Source organism: Bufo bufo, chromosome 1 (assembly GCF_905171765.1).
Source record: "Bufo bufo chromosome 1, aBufBuf1.1, whole genome shotgun sequence".
NCBI classification, from domain to species: domain Eukaryota; kingdom Metazoa; phylum Chordata; class Amphibia; order Anura; family Bufonidae; genus Bufo; species Bufo bufo.
The window spans coordinates 811,669,472-811,688,114 of NC_053389.1; the positions used below are offsets into that span (position 1 = coordinate 811,669,472).

At 48.5% G+C, this 18,643-nt stretch overlaps 1 protein-coding gene across 1 annotated transcript in view; it reads right to left on the reverse strand.

Annotated features, from left to right (window-relative positions):
• LOC120988949 overlaps nucleotides 1-13,238 on the reverse strand; it is a 69,905-nt gene extending 56,667 nt beyond the window's left edge. Inside the window, exons 1-2 of the mRNA XM_040416759.1 lie at nucleotides 12,429-13,238; nucleotides 6,052-6,087 (exon numbers count right to left, since the gene is read on the reverse strand). Coding sequence (XP_040272693.1) covers nucleotides 6,052-6,087; nucleotides 12,429-12,596 — 204 coding nt within the window. The 5' untranslated portion in view covers nucleotides 12,597-13,238. The remainder of the gene's footprint in view (nucleotides 1-6,051; nucleotides 6,088-12,428) is intronic.
• Between the last annotated feature and the right edge of the window lie 5,405 nt (nucleotides 13,239-18,643).

Sequence of the window (18,643 nt, forward strand, 5' to 3'; positions counted from 1 at the left end):
GGCAATTTGGATCCGCAGTCAGTGCAGCAAGGTGTAATAGGATTGTTCTTATAACCCAGGCGGTAAACACCCCTATTGGACCCTGTTTTGCTTCAATACTGTGTAATGATTCCTCCCTATCCTTTCCCTACACCTTGAATAATCTTTCCCTGAACTTCTAAATTGTTTTTTCAGCACAATGAAGTCTTTCCTAGCACTGTCCCTAGCGCCTGCTGACATCTCTCCCTGCACTAAGTACACTGGAAAATGGCAGAATCCAAAATGGCTGAGGCTATTTATAGGGCTGTGACATCACAGGGCTGGCTGGCTGCTGATTGGCTGCATGCATGGCATTATGGGTGATCCCGCCTTCCCAGAGTTCCTTGCTCCATGTCCTCACACGTGCAGCAGCCATTTTAAGGAAAAAATGCAATTCGTTACTGTCATGGTTTGACTCTCTCTGTGACAATGGCCACACCCATCTGCCTCCCAGCCAAGCTCTTGAACTAATCTCTGCTTACCTCATTTGCATAGCCAATCAGAGGGGGTTTTACAATTTACCAATTGAAAGAGGTGTTCCAACTGTCATTATAAATATATGTGATGCATTCAATAAAGATTCTGTCAGTTTGAACTCACATACAGCCTGACTGGTGTTAGTTCTTTGAGAATTAAAACGACACGAGCGGTCGTTTGAGGCCGGATCATCAACGGCGGAACCAGCAGATATTGTGGTCACATCAGGGAGTGCCATGAGAGCAGAATAGAGCGAGCAGGGGCTCGTTACATTGGTGGCAGCGGTGGGATTGGCTCTCCAGTTACTGGGACACTCCAAATCACAACTAGGAATGACCAGCTACGCAGCCTGCAGGAGAGACACGCTGAAAGATTTACTTGAGAGCCGAGGAGGGATCGCTGGGACAAAGAACAAGGCCACCTTGATCAGTGAGTTAGCTGAGATGGATCAGAGGGATGGTGATGCTGGACCTCGGTCCTGTTTCAGCAACGAGTTAGAGAACAGTTGGCATTATATGGTACCAACCCATCTGAGACCGCCATACAGAATGCCATCAGAGACATCCAGCTGCAGGATGAGCGGCAAGAGAAAGAACTAGAGCGACAAGAGAGAGAATTGGAGCGACAACATGAGTGGAGAATAGCGGAAATACGGCGATCAGAGACAGCACCTAGAGATACAGCACCTGTCCGTAAGTTGCCCTTTCGCGCATTCAAATTATTTAAGGACGGAGAGGAGGAAATAGAAGAGTTCCTCCAGGACTTTGAGAGACTGTGCCAGATACATAAAGTGCCGTCCCAAGATCGGGTCGCCTTACTGGCGAGTAACCTAACTGGCAAAGCTGCGGATGCGTATCGGGCCATGGAGGATGAGGACGCCATGGATTATGACCGGGTAAAAGCAGCCCTGCTAGCCCGATTTGCCATTACCCCTGAAGCCAGCCGGATTAAGTTTCGAGAATCCCGGAAACAAGGAAACCTAACCTACGTGGAGTGGGCACATCGTCTGCAGCGGAACCTCAAGGGCTGGTTCCAGGGAAGCCATGCTCATACCATAGAGTACATCACCCAGCTAGTTCTCTTAGAGCAGTTCTTTGACCACACCCCTCCGATAGTACGGGATTGGGTGCGAGATAAGCGGCCACAGATGGTACAGCAAGCAGCTACTTTGGCCGATGAATATCTGGACTCTCGGAGATCCATTGGAGGCCAGCGCTATCCACTACCGCGGCCCAGTGTACCGACCTCGAGCCCAACTCCAGTATCTCAGTGGGCTGCCTCTAGACCCTTAGCCCAATCAAAATCTTCTACCGGGCCTAAGTGCTATACATGTAATCAAACGGGTCATCTGCAGCGTTATTGCCCTAACCGATCCCCGAGGTACAAAGAGACTGCCCAGTTATCCAAGTCGGCGAATTATTGCCTCCAGAACGAGGCCAACCCGCTATATGTTCAGGAAGAGTTTGGTGAGCTGTTCGAGGCGGATCCCGTCCAGGCCGCAGCTGAAGATAATCGGCAGCACCATCGTCAGGCGGTATGGGTTAATGGGCAGCCGGCCCAGGGACTTCGTGATTCCGGGGCTACGATTACCCTTATTCAGCCTCACATGGTTCCTCAGTCGGCCCGAACCGGCCAGACTGTGGCAGTCAGGGTAGCAGGGGGCAAGGTGCTGCGCTTATCCACCGCCAGAGTTCACCTGGATTGGGGCTCAGGGAAGCGACAAGTGAGAGTAGGGATACTCCGTGAGTTACCCGCAGAAGTACTTTTGGGGAACGACTTGGGGCATTTGACTTCTTCATTTGCACCAGAGACCGCCATGGCCGTGACCACCCAAAAACAAAGCCACCTACAAGGCAACTCCACTCCTATGGGGACCCAGGAAAGACCAAATCCTCCCACGTTACCCCGACTTGACAACCCTATGTCCTGGGATTCTCCTTCCGACGTTAGGCAAGAAACCCGGAGAGACCCTACTTTAGCGTGCTATAGGGACAGGGCCGGCAAGGATCCAGGGGGGTTAGGGGAAGACAGAATAGAGTGGGAGGGAGGGCTTCTTTATCGTTACACTGAAGGGGTGGGCAACGGGAAACGCGAGGGCCCCCACAAACAGCTAGTCGTACCCCAGAAGTACAGACAGGAGCTATTGAGGCTGGCTCACGACATCCCCTTGGCCGAACATTTAGGGATAGCTAAGACCCGGAGTCGGTTGTCTTGTGCTTTCTTCTGGCCTAGGTTACATGCAGAGGTACGAGAATACTGCCGGACCTGTGAGACTTGCCAGAGAGTAGGAAAGGCGGGGGATCATCCAAAAGCCTCTCTGCACCCCATGCCGATAATTAGGGAACCCTTTAGCCGGATAGCAGTAGACATTATTGGCCCACTGGCCAGCCCCAGTGCTACTGGGAAGAAGTATATTCTTACAGTGGTGGATTACGCCACCCGCTACCCGGAAGCTATTCTCCTATCCAATATCCAGGCTGACACGGTAGCTGATGCCTTACTGCGGGTGTTTACTAGGGTAGGATTTCCCCAGGAGATATTGTCTGATCAAGGAAATCAGTTCACCGCTGAGCTGACCCAGCAGCTCTGGCGCCTCTGTGGTATTAAAACCCTCCAGAGTGCACCCTACCACTCCCAAACGAACGGGCTGTGCGAGAGATTTAACGGGACCCTAAAACAGCTACTTCGGGCCTTCGTGGAGAGTAGGAAGGATTGGGAAAAATATCTTCCCCACCTACTGTTCGCATACAGGGAGGTACCTCAAGAGTCCACAGGGTTTTCACCATTTGAGCTGTTGTATGGGCGAAGGGTTAGGGGACCCTTAGACTTAGTGAGGGCCCAGTGGGAAGGGGGAGAGGATCCTGAAGTCTTCCCCATCCTTAGTTACGTCTTGGAACTCAGGGATCGACTGCGGGAACTTACCGAGCTAGTCCATGAGAATATGCAATCAGCCCAGAGTCAGCAGAAGGTTTGGTATGATCGATCTGCTCGGAATCGCACTTTTTGTGTCGGACAGAAGGTCCTAGTACTAAAACCCTTTGAAGCAAAATAAATTACAGGCCTCCTGGCAGGGCCCCTATCAGGTGGTAAAACAGCTGTGCGACACCACCTACGTGGTCGCCAGCTGTGCAGACACAAGAATTAAGAGGACATTCCACATCAATATGATGAAGGCCTATCACGAGAGGGCTGAGGCAGTAGCCGCCATATGCGCTCCTGCCACCGGGGACTCTAAATACGTGCCGATGCTGGAGCTTCCTGCAATCAGTAATCATTCTGGGTGGGTGGAAGATGTTCAGTTAGGAGATGGGTTAGGACCCCAGGAACAAGAACAGGTCAGGGAATTACTCCAGGACCGGAAAGAGATGTTCTCAACACTCCCTGGATACACTCACTTGGCAGTGCACAAGGTGGAGACCCTCGGGCAGAAGCCCCTGAGACAATCAGCCTATAGGATTCCTGGAGCTGTGCAAGAAGGTATCAGAGCAGAGATTAGGGAGATGCTTGAGTTAGCGGTGATCGAACCATCAGCAAGCCCCTGGGCTTCCCCTGTAGTATTAGTCCCAAAACGGGATGGCACGACCCGATTTTGTGTGGACTATAGGCGACTGAATGACGGTACTGTGACAGATGCCTACCCCATGCCCCGAGTGGACGAATTGTTGGACAAAATAGCTCAGGGACATTATCTGACGACTATTGACCTGTGTAAGGGTTACTGGCAGATTCCCCTGGAGGCGGCCGCCATTCCAAAGTCGGCCTTCATCACCCCGTTTGGCCTTTACCAGTTCCGGGTAATGCCATTCGGGATGAAAAATGCTCCGGCTACCTTCCAACGAATGATAGATCAACTCCTCGGTGGTCTGCAGGATTTTGCATGCGCATATCTTGATGACATCGCAATCTATAGCCACACATGGGAGGAGCATCTCAGACACCTGGGCATAGTGCTAGACAGAATCAGAGTTGCAGGCCTGACCCTGAAGCCAGACAAGTGTAATATCGGGATGTCTGAGGTACAATATTTGGGACATATAGTGGGATGTGGGAAGCAGAGGCCGGAGCCTGCAAAAATCGAGGCCATCCTAAACTGGCCAGTTCCCAGAACCAAGGCCCAGGTACTTGCATTTTTAGGGACAGCCGGGTACTACAGAAAGTTTGTACCTCACTATAGTGACATAGCCAAACCACTGACGGACCTGACCAAAAATAATCTCCCTAGACAGGTCCTGTGGTCCCCGGAGTGCGAAACAGCATTTTAACAGTTTAAAACCACCCTAACACAAGCTCCCATACTGACGGCACCCGATCCTAACAAACGCTTTGTCGTACATACAGACGCCTCCATGTTCGGACTGGGAGCCGTACTAAGTGAAGTTGGCGACGATGGGAAGGAGCACCCGGTGGCGTATCTCAGCCGCAAGTTGTTACCCCGTGAAGTTGGATATGCTGCCGTGGAAAAAGAATGTTTGGCTTTAGTCTGGGCTTTAAAGAAATTGCAGCCCTATGGATGCTCTTTTACCGTCATGACGGACCACGATCCCTTGATATGGCTAAACCGGGTGGCGGGAGAGAATGGCCGATTACTAAGGTGGAGCCTGGCTTTGCAACCCTACAATTTCACCATACAATATCGGCCAGGGCCTCAAAACGGGAATGCGGATGGATTGTCACGGCAAACGGACCTGGAATCTTAAGACTACTTTTCCAACATCCTCGAGTTGACCCGGTGAGGGTCCCACTGTGGCTGTTGGACTGTTTCCCGGGAGGGGGGGTAATGTCATGGTTTGACTCTCTCTGTGACAATGGCCACATCCATCTGCCTCCCAGCCAAGCTCTTGAACTAATCTCTGCTTACCTCATTTGCATAGCCAATCGGAGGGGGTTTTACAATTTACCAATTGAAAGAGGTGTTCCAACTGTCAATATAAATATATGTGATGCATTCAATAAAGATTCGGTCAGTTTGAACTCACATACAGCCTGACTGGTGTTAGTTCTGTGAGAATTAAAACTCGTTTGAGGCCGGATCATCAACGGCGGAACCAGCAGATATTGTGGTCACATCAGGGAGTGCCGTGAGAGCAGAATAGAGCGAGCAGGGGCTCCTTACAGTTACCACGAAGCGTGAGGAAATTTGGATTCGGTGCGAATCAAATTTTTCCTTAAATTCGGTTTGAATTCCACTTCGTCAACTTCGATTCGCTCATCTCTAAGGAAGACCATCGGCTGTCATGTTGTTCATCCCTCATACAATATGCTTTGGTAGCACGCATGCAGGGTCCAGTAGACAAAGTTCTGGTAATAGGTAGGGACTAGGGATGAGCGAACTTCTGTTTTCAAGTTCGGCGTACAAGGTTCGGGTTATCTAAGAATTCCGTTATGGATTCCGCTACCACATAACTTATGGTCCGTGGTAGCGGAATCCATAATGGAATTCTTAGAGAACCCGAACCTTGTACACTGAAGGTGCCAGTCATGGATGTGGCAGTCTACGAACACCAGAGAAAATGGAAGAATGGGCTATACAATGCATGCAGCGTGTGACTCTCTTACCTGGGTATCAGCGCTGGGCTCTTGCAGTGGATGCACCTGAAGAACGAACAAACAGGATGTTAGGAAGTCTAAACTGGACATCAAAATTGACATCGTGTCTTATACTCCAGTCACATCCAGAGCTGCATAAAGAATTCTGCTGACGCAGCCCTAAAACAACCGGATCAGTACATCCACATTAGAAGAGCATGTTCAGTATAGACCCTGAGTCTGCAGTAAGGTGGGAGGTTCTACCCGCCATAGAGACCGGGCATGTGACTAAGAGTCCAGTAGGAGGGGCTTGACACTAAGCTGCTTGATGGGAAAGTGTCCTAGTGACTACCTTTACCCAACAGTAGTGGGAGCTGGCTGCAAGAAGATTGATAGAGCTCCCCCTAGTGGTGGGAGTTTTATAATTACACACAATACACACTGATCTTGGTCGCGCGACCTAAGTATCTCAGTGTAGCAGAGTGTCCTTAGAAATTATCGGGGTTGCAGTGCAACTAACACATTTGCAGCGACCGCAGAATTGCATAAAATCCAGCAGGGTTGGATCTTTAGCAATTCTGGGGTTGCGGTCTCATTTCTATGGGACACTTGGGTACGACACGTCGCACTGCCAAAATCACTGTGTATCTGAACCCTACAGAATGGTGGGAGTTGATTGTTATAAAGCTAATTCTTTTAGTTTTTCTATGGGGTTCTTGCTGTGTATGCAGCTCTGGATGTGATCGGAGTATAGGACAACTCGAGGGGAGTACGCTGGGCATTGGTATGTGCAGGCAGTAAGTTTTACGTTCCATGCAGAACTGCATTTTAAGATTTCCTAAAGGAACACATTGGGGTATGCTGGCTGCAGGGCCTGAGGGGGCGGGGCATGACACAGGCACCCTCGCTGGTGTTCTGCCAACCCCTCTCCGGAGGATGAGCTTCTGTTCTCAGATGATATGTCATGCTGACTCGAGCACGCTGCGGCTTGTCACTTCTTCTCTGTACGTTATTACATAATGGCCGTCAGCTGAAGGAATAGGACCAGACCCAGCCGAGAAGACGCCGACAGCAGGCGACACTGTACAGGAGTCATAGTAATGGCGTCCTGAGAACGGCCGCACGAAATCCATCTGCTGAGCTGTGTATCTAATCCTATCCAGTGTGATACTGTCTGCTGAGCCGTGTATCTAATCCTATCCTGTGTGATACTGTCTGCTGAGCTGTGTATCTAATCCTATCCTGTGTGATACTGTCTGCTGAGCTGTGTATCTAATCCTATCCAGTGTGATACTGTCTGCTGAGCCGTGTATCTAATCCTATCCTGTGTGATACTGTCTGCTGAGCTGTGTATCTAATCCTATCCTGTGTGATACTGTCTGCTGAGCTGTGTATCTAATCCTATCCAGTGTGATACTGTCTGCTGAGCCGTGTATCTAATCCTATCCTGTGTGATACTGTCTGCTGAGCTGTGTATCTAATCCTATCCTGTGTGATACTGTCTGCTGAGCTGTGTATCTAATCCTATCCTGTGTGATACTGTCTGCTGAGCTGTGTATCTAATCCTATCCAGTGTGATACTGTCTGCTGAGCCGTGTATCTAATCCTATCCTGTGTTATACTGTCTGCTGAGCCGTGTATCTAATCCTATCCTGTGTGATACAGTCTGCTGAGCTGTGTATCTAATCCTATCCTGTGTAATACTGTCTGCTGAGCTGTGTATCTAATCCTATCCTGTGTGATACTGTCTGCTGAGCTGTGTATCTAATCCTATCCAGTGTGACACTGTCTGCTGAGCCGTGTATCTAATCCTATCCTGTGTGATACTGTCTGCTGAGCTGTGTATCTAATCCTATCCTGTGTGATACTGTCTGCTGAGCTGTGTATCTAATCCTATCCTGTGTGATACTGTCTGCTGAGCTGTGTATCTAATCCTATCCTGTGTGATACTGTCTGCTGAGCTGTGTATCTAATCCTACCCTGTGTGACACTGTCTGCTGAGCCGTGTATCTAATCCTATCCTGTGTGATACTGTCTGCTGAGCTGTGTATCTAATCCTATCCTGTGTGATACAGTCTGCTGAGCTGTGTATCTAATCCTATCCTGTGTGATACTGTCTGCTGAGCCGTGTATCTAATCCTATCATGTGTGATACTGTCTGCTGAGCTGTGTATCTAATCCTATCCTGTGTGATACAGCCTGCTGAGCTGTGTATCTAATCCTATCCTGTGTGATACTGTCTGCTGAGCTGTGTATCTAATCCTCTCCTGTGTGATACTGTCTGCTGAGCTGTGTATCTAATCCTATCCTGTGTGATACTGTCTGCTGAGCTGTGTATCTAATCCTAACATGTGTGATACTATCTGCTGAGCTGTGTATCTAATCCTCTCATGTGTGATACTGTCTGCTGAGCTGTGTATCTAATCATATCCTGTGTGATACTGTCTGCTGAGCTGTGTATCTAATCCTATCCTGTGTGATACTGTCTGCTGAGCTGTGTATCTAATCCTATCCTGTGTGATACTGTCTGCTGAGCTGTGTATCTAATCCTGTACTGTGTGATACTGTCTGCTGAGCTGTGTATCTAATCCTATCCTGTGTGATACTGTCTGCTGAGCTGTGTATCTAATCTTATCCTGTGTGATACTGTCTGCTGAGCTGTGTATCTAATCCTATACTGTGTGATACTATCTGCTGAGCTGTGTATCTAATCCTATACTGTGTGATACAGTCTGCTGAGCTGTGTATCTAATCCTCTCCTGTGTGATACTGTCTGCTGAGCTGTGTATCTAATCCTATCCTGTGTGATACTGTCTGCTGAGCTGTGTATCTAATCCTATCCTGTGTGATACTGCCTGCTGAGCTGTGTATCTAATCCTGTACTGTGTGATACAGTCTGCTGAGCTGTGTATCTAATCCTATCCTCTGTGATACTGTCTGCTGAGCTGTGTATCTAATCCTATCCTGTGTGATACTGTCTGCTGAGCTGTGTATCTAATCCTATCCTGTGTGATACTGTCTGCTAAGCTGTGTATCTAATCCTATCCTGTGTGATACTGTCTGCTGAGCTGTGTATCTAATCCTATCCTGTGTGATACTGTCTGCTGAGCTGTGTATCTAATACTATCCTGTGTGATACTGTCTGCTGAGCTGTGTATCTAATCCTATCCTGTGTGATACTGTCTGCTGAGCTGTGTATCTAATCCTATCCTGTGTGATACTGTCTGCTGAGCTGTGTATCTAATCCTATCCTGTGTGATACTATCTGCTGAGCTGTGTATCTAATCCTATCCTGTGTGATACTGTCTGCTAAGCTGTGTATCTAATCCTATCCTGTGTGATACTGTCTGCTGAGCTGTGTATCTAATCCTATCCTGTGTGATACTGTCTGCTGAGCTGTGTATCTAATCCTATCCTGTGTGATACTGTCTGCTGAGCTGTGTATCTAATCCTATCATGTGTGATACTGTCTGCTGAGCCGTGTATCTAATCCTATCCTGTGTGATACTGTCTGCTGAGCCGTGTATCTAATCCTATCCTGTGTGATACTGTCTGCTGAGCCGTGTATCTAATCCTATCCTGTGTGATACTGTCTGCTGAGCCGTGTATCTAATCCTATCCTGTGTGATACTGTCTGCTGAGCCGTGTATCTAATCCTATCCTGTGTGATACTGTCTGCTGAGCCGTGTATCTAATCCTATCCTGTGTGATACTGTCTGCTGAGCTGTGTATCTAATCCTATCCTGTGTGATACAGCCTGCTGAGCTGTGTATCTAATCCTATCCTGTGTGATACTGTCTGCTGAGCTGTGTATCTAATCCTATCCTGTGTGATACTGTCTGCTGAGCTGTGTATCTAATCCTGTCCTGTGTGATACTGTCTGCTGAGCCGTGTATCTAATCCTATCCTGTGTGATACTGTCTGCTGAGCCGTGTATCTAATCCTATCCTGTGTGATACTGTCTGCTGAGCCGTGTATCTAATCCTATCCTGTGTGATACTGTCTGCAGAGCTGTGTATCTAATCCTATCCTGTGTGATACAGCCTGCTGAGCTATGTATCTAATCCTATCCTGTGTGATACTGTCTGCTGAGCTGTGTATCTAATCATATCCTGTGTGATACTGTCTGCTGAGCTGTGTATCTAATCCTATCCTGTATGATACTGCCTGCTGAGCTGTGTATCTAATCCTATCCTATGGGATACAGTCTGCTGAGCTGTGTATCTAATCCTATCCTGTGTGATACTGCCTGCTGAGCTGTGTATCTAATCCTGTCCTGTGTGATACTGTCTGCTGAGCTGTGTATCTAATCTTATCCTGTGTGATACTGCCTGCTGAGCTGTGTAACTAATCCTATCCTGTGTGATACTGCCTGCTGAGCTGTGTATCTAATCCTATCCTGTGTGATACTGCCTGCTGAGCTGTGTATCTAATCCTATCCTGTGTGATACTGCCTGCTGAGCTGTGTATCTAATCCTGTACTGTGTGATACCGTCTGCTGAGCTGTGTATCTAATCCTATCCTGTGTGATACTGTCTGCTGAGCTGTGTATCTAATCCTACCCTGTGTGATACTGCCTGCTGAGCTGTGTATCTAATCCTACCCTGTGTGATACTGCCTGCTGAGCTGTGTATCTAATCCTGTCCTGTGTGATACTGCCTGCTGAGCTGTGTATCTAATCCTATCCTGTGTGATACTGCCTGCTGAGCTGTGTATCTAATCCTGTCCTGTGTGATACTGCCTGCTGAGCTGTGTATCTAATCCTGTCCTGTGTGATACTGCCTGCTGAGCTGTGTATCTAATCATATCCTGTGTGATACTGCCTGCTGAGCCGTGTATCTAATCCTATCCTGTGTGATACTGTCTGCTGAGCCGTGTATCTAATCCTATCCTGTGTGATACTGTCTGCAGAGCTGTGTATCTAATCCTATCCTGTGTGATACAGCCTGCTGAGCTATGTATCTAATCCTATCCTGTGTGATACTGTCTGCTGAGCTGTGTATCTAATCATATCCTGTGTGATACTGTCTGCTGAGCTGTGTATCTAATCCTATCCTGTATGATACTGCCTGCTGAGCTGTGTATCTAATCCTATCCTATGTGATACAGTCTGCTGAGCTGTGTATCTAATCCTATCCTGTGTGATACTGCCTGCTGAGCTGTGTATCTAATCCTATCCTGTGTGATACTGCCTGCTGAGCTGTGTATCTAATCCTGTCCTGTGTGATACTGTCTGCTGAGCTGTGTATCTAATCTTATCCTGTGTGATACTGCCTGCTGAGCTGTGTAACTAATCCTATCCTGTGTGATACTGCCTGCTGAGCTGTGTATCTAATCCTATCCTGTGTGATACTGCCTGCTGAGCTGTGTATCTAATCCTATCCTGTGTGATACTGCCTGCTGAGCTGTGTATCTAATCCTGTACTGTGTGATACCGTCTGCTGAGCTGTGTATCTAATCCTATCCTGTGTGATACTGTCTGCTGAGCTGTGTATCTAATCCTACCCTGTGTGATACTGCCTGCTGAGCTGTGTATCTAATCCTACCCTGTGTGATACTGCCTGCTGAGCTGTGTATCTAATCCTGTCCTGTGTGATACTGCCTGCTGAGCTGTGTATCTAATCCTATCCTGTGTGATACTGCCTGCTGAGCTGTGTATCTAATCCTGTCCTGTGTGATACTGCCTGCTGAGCTGTGTATCTAATCCTGTCCTGTGTGATACTGCCTGCTGAGCTGTGTATCTAATCATATCCTGTGTGATACTGCCTGCTGAGCCGTGTATCTAATCCTTTCCTGTGTGATACAGTCTGCTGAGCTGTGTATCTAATCCTATCCTGTGTGATACTGTCTGCTGAGCTGTGTATCGAATCCTCTCCTGTGTGATACTGTCTGCTGAGGTGTGTATCTAATCCTGTCCTGTGTGATACTGTCTGCTGAGCTGTGTATCTAATCCTCTCCTGTGTGATACTGTCTGCTGAGCTGTGTATCTAATCCTATAATCTGTGATACTGTCTGCTCCACCTTGTATTAGGCTACATGCACACAAACGTTGTTTGTTTCTGTGTCCGTTCCTTTTTCGGATAGGATGCGGACCTATTCATTTTAATGGGTCCGCAAAAAACATGGACGGCACACAGTGTGCTGTCCGCATCAGTATGTCTTATTTTTTTCTAGTTTGCGGACAAGGATAGGCATTATTACAATGGAAAAAAATGGATTCGCAAAAAAAACGGATGCCATACGGAATGCCTCCCTTTTTTTTTGTGCGGACCGCAAAACACATATGGCCGTGTGCATGTAGCCTTAGAGCGTGTTCTTGTCTTCTTAACCTCCTATCTAGGTAAGCCGTGTGATACAGGCTTGGATGTACATGGGATGTGTATATCTGTATATAACATGCCCCTTACCCGCTGTTGCTGCGCCCGTCCGTGGCACAGGTTCTGTCCCCAGGAGGTAGTGGTCAGTAGCAGATTCAGGGATGCCAAGACAAGAGAGGTGCCCCCTAGTGCCAGCGCCAGAAGTAGCAGCGGAAGCAGAGAACCTCTGCCCGTTCGTTTCTTACTCCAGCGAGACATTGAGGCTCTCCTTATTTCTAACTCATTCTATGGCCCCACCACCTGCACCCCCTCCCTCTGCAAAATGTGCCGCCAAAATCCACCCTAAGAAACAACGACGACGACACCCGACTCTACATGTCTCCAAATGGGGAAGTAATGAAGATCAGAGGGCCATGTCTGGGGGGGAAAAAATGCAAAAATTGACTTTGTCGGAGAAAAAAAAAATCAGCAGAAGAAACTTTCAAAAATTTCCCTCTAGTTGTGATTGGACAAGATCACGAGTTGACGTTGACCAGAGAGCAGCCATATTGTATTGCCCCACTAGGACCACCATGGACAATGAAGGGTTAAGGGGACATTCAGACACCCCTCTCCTCGCAAGGCCACTTAGGCGACGGCTGCGATGGAGAAGATCCCGCTGAGTGCGAAGGGTGGCCTCTCGAAGAAGTGACAGACACCCTGAGGAGAATGAGGCTGGACTGCTGCAGGAGTAGAAGAGTGAGCGGGCACTTGGAAGAGTTGTACTCAGCTGGTCGGACTCAGCGCTCGTGTTTTTCTTGTCTCTGGATGAGCTCCAGAAAAGAAGGAAAAAAATAAAGAATGGCAGGAAATAGAAGGAGAGGAGGAAGGAGGAGCGAGAGGGGGAGAGACAGCGAGGGATTGCATAAAGCACTGACAGGAGGAGAGGGGGAAGTAACAACAAGCAGCAGTCACTGCTGAGAGGATGACCATCAACAAGATGGATGGAGACAATGACTACTCAACACATGACAGGAAATAATAGTGGTGGTAGTAGTATGTGTGAGCTTCTTACAGCATGGGAAATTGCACCTGTGCGACCGGGGGAGTATCCCACCACGGGGACGGGTCCCTGACAAGTAATGGCAGTGATTCAGCAGAGAGGTCCGGGTCTAATGCAGATCTGTGTGTTACTGGGTAAAAGGTTACAGAGTAAGAATAGATGTGGACCAAAACACCCAGTATACAGGAGAGGAGAAGTGGTACTGTGCAGTGTCTGTATATACAGAATAAGAGCAGATACTGAGGATTACACCCAGTATACAGGAGAGGAGAAGTGGTACTGTGCAGTGTCCATATATACAGAATAAGAGCAGATACTGAGGAACTCTTTTTAATTTTATACAAAAATACAAAAACTTTGCCATAAAATTTCCAAACAATATATAAATCAAGGTATAAAGTATATACACTTACCCTACTGGCCCAGCTACATGCATACTATCTCATTCATACCTACTAAATAGAGAAAACGAAAAGAGAAAAAGAAACCTAGCCTAAACATCCGATCCGGCTGAACCCTGACTATATACAAATTTATACAAATAGTTTATAACTGAAAATAAATGACAACTTATTACAAAAAATAATCAACACAAATTAAATAATCATAATAGAAATCATAATAGAAATATCAAATAACCTTTTTTTTTTTTATAATTTTTTTTTTTTTTTTTTATATTATTATTATATTATTTTTTTATTATAATTTTTTTTTTTTTTTTTAATACACACACACACACACACACATTTATGAGAAAACCTATACTATCCCTATGAATCTATCTATCCCATCACCTTCACCCAGGGCCAACCTCCGCCTCTTGTCCCTCCATGAGGCCAGCCCTTCCACCACCACCCACACCCAGCCCCTCGCCTCATGTCCTCCTATGTCCGCATAGTCCAGGGCTGGATGTAGGTCTCCCCACACAAAAATATGAACCCCCCCACCCCATCCCACCCAACCTAACTACACCCCACTTACCCTATCATACAATATATACATCTTATAACAACCATATCAATCTATACAAACCAATATTAAAATCCACCCGAAGGCCCAAGTTCAGTCATTTGCAAACCTTTCTTCAAAAACTCATCTTAAATACAAAACAAAAACCTAATGTGAAAGCCTCAGCCCAACACCAGGAAAAGTGCTACTGAGGCTAAGGCACATCAAAGGTGAAGCCTCTCCAGAGGTAAGAGACCCCATCCGTACCCACCTTCTCGCACTCAAGAGAGCGAACCTTCGCCAGGTCACCTAGAATGTTCCTACACACCTCTTCCACAGGGAGGACTTTCTGCTGGGTTGAAACTAAACACCGTGCGTTCCATGTGAAGTATCTGATCACTATGCTAACTATAAAAGCTGTGCATGGGTCCCTTCCTCCCAAACCTTTGAATGCTCCATAAGCCCATTCCGCATAGGAGAGGTTGGCTAGCCTAGGCCAGCCAATGGATGCACCCACCCGTTTGTATACCTCTGTATTAAAGGGACACTGAAGCAGGAAGTGCTCCATACTTTCCAGTATGTCGCCACACTCCTCCCGGGGACAACCCCTTTTATCAGAGTTCCTGTACTTCAAGTTGTCCCTTACATACAGCTTCCCGTGAAAGCAGCGCCAAGCCAAGTCCCAAAACTTCAAGGGGATCCTTGCCGAATTTAACAACTGTAACCCCTTGTCTAGATCCCGGCTTGGGCAATCCTTAAGGGCCAGGGGCTTCCAGAAGTGGGTCAACAAGACCCTCTCGTCAAGGGATCTCCTTGACTGGGTCTTGATTTCCCTCACTCCCAAACCCCACTGGCGGATCACCTTCAGAATCGGGGTGACATAAGCCGGAAGATATCCGTGAGGTGTACGCAAATCCTTCACTTGCCCTCCTGTCTCCCACTCCTGGAAGAAAGGCCGAAACCAACCCCTGCAAGAGACTACCCACGGAGGAGCCCTCTCTTTCCAGAGGTTTGCCAGGTTGATCTTAACAAAGGTGTTCACAAGGAACACCACTGGGTTGACCATACCCAACCCCCCTAATCTCCTCGTACGGTATGTCACCTCTCTCTTGACTAGGTTCAGCCTATTCCCCCATAACAGTTGAAAGAACAGACTGTAAACCCAAGTCCAGAGAGGTTCTGGCAAGACACATACACTGGCCAAATAGATAAGCAAAGGGAGAAGGTAAGTCTTGATCAGGTTCACCCTTTCCCTGAGGGTCAAAGACCAACCCTTCCACTGGTCAACCTTCTGAGCGGCGATCGTGAGCCTGCTGTCCCAATTTTGGGTGGGATAATCCCCATGGCCGAATTGAACGCCTAGGACTTTGGCTGACGACTGGGGCTCTGGGAGGGTGTCCGGGAGACCGAAAGATGGATCACTTATCCCGGTTAATCACGGACCCGGAGACTTCCGAGTAGCGTTCTACCTCCGACATCACGTATTCCGCCTCCCCTCCCGAGGACACGAAAACAGTGACGTCATCGGCATACGCCACCACCCTCAGAGTGGCTTCTGGCTCCTCCAGACTCATCCTGACTCCCGCTAACGGTCCTCGATCAATCCTCCTAATAAAAGGATCAATTGCAAACACGTATAAGAGCGGGCTCAATGGACAACCCTGGCGGACTCCAGACCCAACCTCAAAAGGGCTGCCAGACCAACCGTTCACCAGCGGGAAACTCTCTGCCCCCGCATACAAGATCTTTAACCAATCGACAAACCCTCCCGGCAGGCCATATTACAGAAGGACTGCCCAGAAGTACTCGTGGTTAACCCGATCAAAAGCCTTTGCCTGATCTAAGGCCAGCATGTACCCCTTCCAGTTACCTGCCCTACTCCGTTCCACTGCCTCTCGGACACCGAGCACAGCACTAAACGTGCTTCGGCCTGGAACCGAGCAATGTTGGGTCTCCGAAAGGAGCCGGGGCGCAAACTGCACCAACCGATTAAACAGTATCTTGGCCAGGATCTTTCTGTCCGTACTGAGAAGCGCTATGGGACGCCAATTCTCAATACGGCTCGGATCTTTACCCTTTGATATAAGGATCAGAGCTGACCTCCTCATTGACTTTGGCAGAGCACCCGAGGAAAGGCACTCATTGAATACCTTAGTCAAGAGGGGAACCAAGGAGTCCTTAAAGGTCTTATAAAACTCGGATGTTAAGCCATCCGGGCCTGGCGACTTCTTTAGGGCAAGCCCTTTGATCGCCAGGCTGACTTCCTCTTCTCTGATTTCTTCTATCAAAACGTCAAAAGAGCGGTCTACTCTTGACTCAGGGATGGTTTCAGACAGGAAAGCCGAAATCCTGTCCCAATTCAGATCCTTCTTCCTCAAGAGGCACGAGTAGAAGAACTTGACGATTTCCAAGATCCCTGATCTGGACCTATCCAGAGATCCCGTTCCATCGACCAGTCCTGTCACCAACTTACTTTTCACTGACATCTTACATTTCCTGTAAGGGTCGTGCGAGCGGTACTTCCCGAAATCCCTCTCAAAAACCAAAGATGTGTGCCTATCGTACTGGCACCTCTTAAGCAAAGATTTCACCCTAGAGATATCCTCTCGGCTACCTCCAGTCGAGACCAGTTGTTCGAGTTTCCTCCTCAGACCCTGATACAAGCGGTACTTGTCCAGGGACCTGAGGCTCGAGAGCTGGCGGAAGAATTTTGCCACCCGATCTTTGAATATCTCCCACCACTCCGACTTAGTGGCACAAAGATCCAGCAACTCTACCTGACTCTGAAGGAAGTCCTCAAAGGATTGTCTCACCTCTGCTTCCTCCAGGAGGGCTGAATTTAGCTTCCAATAGCCTCTTCCCATTTGGGGGGATTCTGCAACATTTAAAGAGAACATAATCATACAGTGATCGGAGAATTCCACCTCTACCACCTCTAAAGGTGAAAAAGTAGTCTCCTCCTTTAAATAAAACCTGTCTATTCTAGACCTAATCTGACTACCTCTATAATAAGTGAAACCACCGTGGCCTGGGTGTGCCTAATGTGGACATCCACCAGGCGAGCCTCGCTAGCTATGCTATTCAGGGATACACTATCATAAGCCAGCCAGTCTCTGGCGCCTCCCCGGTCTTTGGACCTTGTGACTGTATTAAAGTCCCCGCCAAAGACCACCTGCCGACTCGTAAAAAGGAAAGGTTTGATCCTCATAAAGAGACGCTTCCGATCCCACCTGGTTTGGGGACCATAGATGTTTATCAGGCGAAGCTCTTGACCCTTCATGAGGACATCTAAAATCAAACACCTCCCCATTTCTAACTTAATCACTCGTCGGCTTTCTACTGGTGCGGTAAAAAGAACAGCCACTCCGCTATACGGCTCAGCCGCAAGAGAACAATATGATGGACCACACCTCCTTTTTTGCTTTATATATAGCCGCCAAATCTGGCAGCCTGGTCTCTTGCAAAAATAAAATGTCAGCTTCATCCTGGCTGAGAAAATCAAAGGCTGCAAACCTAGCCGCATCCGATTTAATACTGGCGACATTAATGGTCGCCAGCGTCAACAGAGTGAGTGCCGCCATACAGAGTGATTAAGTTAGACGGCCCTCTTCCTTCCCTTCCCCTTCTTCTTCTTACCCCTCTTGGGGCTACCCCCTAAGGTGGCACGATTTCTTTTGAGAGAGACAGTGGTGTCCATCTCATTAGTCACCACCGCCTCCCCCTTCGCACCACCCTTGTCATTCCCATTCCCAGTGTCTGGACCTGCCCCACCTCCCGAGGACCTTGCATCCTCACCGGAGGGAGGCGCGGGCCCTTCCAGAGGCCCCTTCTCTTGCCCCTCCGGCCCCCCACCTTCAACCTCCTCCCCGGAAGAAGAGGAGGCGGAGATCTCATCCAAGGTGAGGTATCGGTTGGAAAGATCAAGGGGAAGAGAGTCAGGATTAGAGAAGTCCAGGGGGGAGCTGGCTTTGCCTTCCACAGGCACTCTAGTCGGGCTAGATCTTTTTTTGGTCAGACGTTTCCTTCTTATTCTTTTAGACTCTGTCTCACTCCCCTCTGTTGCACTCTCGTAGCAAGAGGACAGAGTCACCTTGGAACGGTCTAGTCTCCTGAGTTCCTCATTCCCCTCGATATCCCTCAGGGTCTCAGCTCTAGGAGAGGCATTCTCTTGGGAGGGCACAGGCATCACCCCAGGACGGGGTTCCACCTGCCCCCTCTCCATTTGACGCCTCTCCCTCCGTCTCTGCTGGGACGGGCCGTCTTTTCTCTTCATCGACCCCACTGCCCTGTCGCCTTCGCCAGCACTCGCCTCGGC